General features: G+C 33.4%; 1 protein-coding gene across 1 annotated transcript; it reads left to right on the top strand.

Moving 5' to 3' along the window:
• The first annotated feature begins 637 nt into the window (after nucleotides 1-637).
• On the top strand, nucleotides 638-2,286 carry LOC127087997 (protein PHLOEM PROTEIN 2-LIKE A10). Its single transcript, XM_051028909.1, has one exon. It carries the CDS (start codon nucleotides 885-887, stop codon nucleotides 2,097-2,099), a length of 1,215 nt encoding a protein of 404 aa, XP_050884866.1. The 5' UTR covers nucleotides 638-884; the 3' UTR covers nucleotides 2,100-2,286.
• The last annotated feature ends 3,714 nt before the right edge of the window (nucleotides 2,287-6,000 follow it).

Raw genomic sequence — 6,000 nt, 5'->3', positions numbered from 1 at the left:
TTTAAAAAAATAATCTTATCAAATTATAAAATGTATATGAAATTAACAGAGTATTACTTCAATGATTATTCAAGTAAAAAAACTTTAAAATAGAATTATTAAATAAAATTAATTTTTAATAATATATTAATACTTTATTCTCTAAATTATTAATAATTTAGTTATTATAATTTATTGTATTTATCATGAGACAAAAATACTAGGCAAAATTTTATCTCTGCATACGTATTTAATTATATTTATGTATATTCAATTATATTTAAATCTATTACAAAAATATTCAATTGTCTTTATTAATATTTATTTAAGTGAAAAGTATATAAAAATACCAATAATAAATAATTTATTAATTATTATTTATAATGTTACCAAAGCTTGAATTAAACAGATATGGAAGTTGCTTCTGAACCAGAAAAATACTCAATACTAATAAAGTTGGTTAGTTGGACTATACTATTTTACCAAAACAGCAAATAGTAATTCCCAAATGGGAGAAGATTTTAAAAATAAATACCCTGATTTTTTTCATTATCCTAATTTGACCAGACCTTGTATTAATAATAATTAACAATAAATAAATAACAGCTCAAAATTCTCAAACACTACTTATTTGGCGCGTTTATCTCGCTTTTGTCCAATTCTGTTAAACTTGTCATATAGAGTATTATTAAACGCCGTCGTTCCCTCCACATTCAACGCTTTCTGGAAAATCAATAATTTCCAAGAAAATAACTCATTCCAATTTTCCTCCCACCAATCAACCAAACATCATTTATTTCTTTCCCTTTCATTCATATTTATTTAATTTCTTCCCACTTTCCATTCAAGATCCATTCTATTATCAAATTCCATCTTCTAGGGTTTCGATTTCCCTTTCCGTTTGAATGGACCTTCCACTGTACCGGAAGGGTCTCAATCTCAGTTTCTATCGAAGAAACAAAAAACGGCTTCTCCTAATTGCCGTTTTAGGAGCTTCCGGTTACGGTGCTTACAAAGCCTATCATTTACCCTATGTTGTTCGGAAGAGGAACCGTCTCATGAAGCTCATTAGAGCCTTCGTTTCTCTCGCTGAGCTCGTTTCTAATTCCGCAGAAACTGTTTCAATTGTTTCTAACGATCTGAACCGTTTTCTCGCTTCTGAATCCGATGAAATTCCGAATAGTTTGAAGCAATTATCGAAAATCGCCACGTCGAACGAGTTTTCGATAATGGTTTCTAGGCTTTCGCAGTCTTTGACGCAGGGGGTTTTGATTGGGTATAGTAATTGTAATAAAGCATCGGAAATTAGCGTGGATGTTTCGAGTTTGTCGGATAGGGTGATGGAGAGGCTCTTCTCTAAGGCTGGAACTGGTTTTGTTTCGGTTGTGGTTGGGAGTTTTGCTAGGAATTTGGTTTTGGGTTTTTACTCTAATGAGAGTGTTGATTCGGGTTCTCGACGAACGGATGGTGTTCCGGGATGGGTGAGTGTGCTTTGTGATGAGAAGTGTGGGAAGCTGATAGGGGATTGTGTGCAGACTTTTGTGAGTACTGCTGTTGCTATTTTTCTTGATAAAACAATGGATGTTAATACCTATGATGAAGTGTTTGCTGGTTTGACTAATCCGAAACACCATGAGAAGGTGAAGGGGGTTTTGGTTTCCCTGTGTAATGGCGCTGTTGAGACTCTTGTTAGAACATCTCATCAGGTTTTGACAAATCCAAATGTTAAATCCAATTCAAGTTCGCCGAGGGAAAATGGGTGTTTGAAACCGGAGGCCTATGTTCAGAAAATCAGAATTGGAAGCTCTGTTAGTGGAGTTGGGGATTCTGGGTGGCTTGAACAGATTAAATCAACTATGTCTGTGCCAGCTAACCAGAGGTTTGTGCTTGATGTCACAGGAAGAGTGACATTCGAAACAGCGAGGTCATTTGTGGAGTTCTTGATATGGAGAATATCGGATGGTTTTAAAAGGAGTGTTAATAAGGTTCATGATGATGTTTTAGACAAAGGAATGCAGGTCGTTAGATACGTAGGAGCTAAATCGTCGGTTATTCTAACCTTATGTCTTGCTTTATATCTACATGTTTTGGGTGGTAGTAGGATTCTATTACATGCTTAGCATGATCATCATCCTACACTCTTACTTGTAATGCAGTTGGAATATAATTTGCAGCTAGATATGATCTTTACACTATTGATGTCTCAAATTAATTGTGATTAAAGTCATAAATCATACACTCATAATTCAGTGAATGAAATAACTTGGGCCGGGGTAATCTGTAAATTACTCTGCCTCTTTTAGTCTTTTTACATGTCCAAAAAAATGAATGGATTATCTTTTTTGCTTAAATTTCTGTTTCTTTAGGACCAGATGTAATTAAGCATAACATGGCCGGAAGCAGCAATACTCTTAGACTGCTTTCTCGAAAAGAAATATCAGTATATCACTGTTAATCTAGGTTGTGGATTCCCTATTGTCTAAGAATCTCACTGTTGCCACGTTCAAGACATAGCTCCATTGGATAGATTTAAATTCAATTTGATAAAGTTGCAGTTTGAGCCATATGATTTTGATCACGTTGCTAAATTTGAGATCATGTAGCAGATTTAACTTTGTGCAGCTGCCAACTGGAACTTATGGCTGAGAATGGCTGAGAATGCATCCTAAAATTTGAGAATCTTGGTGTAGTTAGGTGAGTTTAACTTGTCCTATGGCTATGTAATGAGCATAAATCTGTTTCACTCTGTTGAGAATCCCTAATATTTATGCACTGAGAAATTTTCATTTGTCAATAATTAAGGTACTCTATGATAAGATATCACAACCATATACTACATTTTATACATCATCGTTAATATATATTATTCTTAATAAGTATATTACTGTTTCATGCATTCTTTATTCTGCAATGGCATGTTGTAATATTTTTGTATTTCTATTTATTAGACTTATGTTTTTTAATAATTAGTAATTTCCCTATTTTGACCTTTAATCTGACTCAATAGGTAGATCATACTCTATTTAGTCTGCATTGTCTACATCCCAGGTCCATTTAGCCTAAGTGCGGAGGGTTGTGTTGGAAACCCTGCTTTAATTGCAATCAGCCCCTAGCCGTCTTAATTGTAACAAATTTGAGTTGCCTTAATTGTAGCATCCAACACCATTTTGCTACGGTTTAGTCCCACGCTTTCTTGAGACTTGCTAGTCTGCAGCTTATAAGTTGATTTTGCGGGGTTGATTTAGGCAAAAGCCCAATTTCTAAGATATATATGGAAAACAGGTTGACAATTCATCATCTTGAGTTGTTTTCTGTCTGATCACTTATGTTTAAGCAGTGATACACTTAATGAGTAACTAACCTTTTAAATCTGAGTGCTTTCCCTGTATCACCAATGTATTCTCAACTGCAGAAAAGCGGAATAGATACATTTTTAAAATCTATTTATGCGAATGATTCCAGTACAGGGGAATGCAGTTTAAAAGTTTGAATTTGGTTTATTATGCTCACTCTTTTCAGTTGACGGACATCTCTTTTTTTAATCACCTTGTTGAAGTAGTGATGTACTTCACGAGTAATGAAATCTTAGAATCAAACACTTTTTCAAATAAAGCCTTAGCATTTCTCACTGCTATACACTTAAAAAGGGATCAGATGCCTTCTATTAATGGCAATGATTCCAGTACCATGTCAATAGAGCTTGAAGTTTTCGTTAATGCGCAAACTCTGTTCAATTGAATAAATGCTGCCTTTTCTCTGCATCTCTGGAACTTGCAGGTGCCATTATTCGTCGATTGTCATACTAACTGGTGCATTATAATGTGGTTTTTTGCTTTGAAGTTGTCTGAGGCTCCGAGCTATGGTTGTGTTCAAGTTTTCTGTTTCCTACCAATGAGCTCTAATTAGAGTTAACAATTAAAAGGCTAGAGTTTGTCTTTTCAGTCTTATAATTTGCTTGCTGATAGTTTTGATAGTTTAGTTTGTAGCAGTTGTGGCCCCCCTGCTAGTTGGTTGGTTCACTTGGTTGCATGTTTTCTTTGTTACACAAATACGTTCTGGATTTTAAAGTCATTCGATTTCTAGAATCTAAAATAAACTAGCATGAAAAAAGTGAAAGTAAATGAAAAGGGTTTGTGGGTTATATAGTGTCCAAACACTTAATACGTTGTGGATTTAAAATCTGAAGAGTAATTTTTAAAATTCAACGAGTTTGTAAGAAGATTGAGAAGTAGACAAATAATTTACCTAATTTTAATGGGCATAGGTCTTGAAAACATAAACAAATTAGAGCATGAACATCACTACATTTGTTAGCGTATGTTCACCTAATTGCACAAAATACCCTGCTAAACGTCGCATGATATTTTGGCTTTTTCAGCATTCACACAATAGCCAACATTCACTTGTAAACCAATTATTTCCGTTAGTGGTATCCGGAAAAAAATACTCATAATAGATAGGATAAATACACACAAAAATGAATACAAACATGAATTCAAATAATTATCTACTAAAATAAAAAATTTTATAAGGACAAACAATGATTCAAATTTGAGGTTGTGATGACAATTCTTCAATGCATATATGTATAGTTGAAGAATTGGAGCCAAATAAGTGAAAGTGGAACAAATATGAGGAAGAATGACCAAAGAATGAGGGGGAAAATAGTTAAGTATATAAATTATGAAATTAGTGAAAATTTGAGTGAAAAGGGAGTAAAAAAGAGTGAGGCTTCAGAAATAATCGCATCCACCATCGCGCATGCGAAAGGGTATTAAAAGCTGCATCGCGCGTGCGATGCAGGTTATCACGCACGTGATGCTTTCATTTCAAAGCCTTTTTCCGACGTGTTTTGATCCATTCTGACGCCTTTAAAAGGAGATTTTTTGCACTTTCACAAGGGTTATCAATAATTGGAGATTGAAGCACGAATTAGAGCAGGTGATTTTTGGAGCATTTGATGCCATTAAAGGTCATCTCTTCAAGGGACTTCTTATGTTATCATTGTTCGTTATGTATCCTCTGATATGACATATTCTAATATGGTGTGCTACTTGTGCTACTTCTTGAAGATCACGTCTTCTAGGTTGTTTTAGCGAAACTTTGTTAAAGGGGAAGATTGTTGTTCATTTTTATTGGCTGCATTAGGTCAAACAACATATGTACATGGTGTATTTTGTGTAGAGGCAACATGTGGAACAAGATGTTCCATAATCTAGTCTCAGTCTGCACTGTGCGCGTTGGTGTTTGATTCCTGAAAGATTTGTTGTTGTATCGTATCTTTTAGCAAACATTATTCAGTATGATTTGCTAAAAAGATTTTATTAATCCATAAGTTTGAAGAAAATTTAATTAGATATGGATTAATTAAAAAGATTTGGAGTTGGAAGATTTGATTGAATTTGTATTGAAGCAAATATTTAATTGAATATGTTTTAAAGATAAATTTGGTTCAGTTTTATCTAAGATTGTAGTGAAGATTTAATATTCCATGAAGATATTTAATGAGATTTATTTTAATTACAAGATATGAATTTGCATTTTATGAGAAGATCTTCAATCCAAGATTTAGAAATGTGATTCAATTTTCAGCAAGAGTTTTATTCTGAATCTTTTATTTAAGAAGTTTGAATAGTGATTTATATCAAGTAAAGATTTTATTTGTATTGTTCAAGATTTAGAATTTTGTCACGAGGAAATATGTGAGACCTGATATTTCATCATGTGTGCAACATTCGGCCCTTGTCAGTAGGCCAATGTTGTAGCTATTTGAAGCGTGATTTTCTGATTGGATCTCAATCAGATTTGTTGTTATCTTTTAGTAATACATTTATGTGGATTTGTTTGATTGGATTGGACGCAATCAAATCAATTTAAATGGATATTTAAATTTGAATTTGAATAAAAAAACAAATCATGTCTTTTGGCGAATTTTGTGGAAAACTCAAAACAGAATCTCCTATATTTCTAGACGAGATCAAAAGTGCTTTTGTTCATTGGAAAAATCTCAGAAGAATCTGT

Source organism: Lathyrus oleraceus, chromosome 5 (genome assembly GCF_024323335.1).
Source record: "Lathyrus oleraceus cultivar Zhongwan6 chromosome 5, CAAS_Psat_ZW6_1.0, whole genome shotgun sequence".
NCBI lineage: Eukaryota > Viridiplantae > Streptophyta > Magnoliopsida > Fabales > Fabaceae > Lathyrus > Lathyrus oleraceus.
Note: the sequence above shows the minus strand (reverse complement) of the source record. Positions and strands in the feature narration are given on the sequence as shown.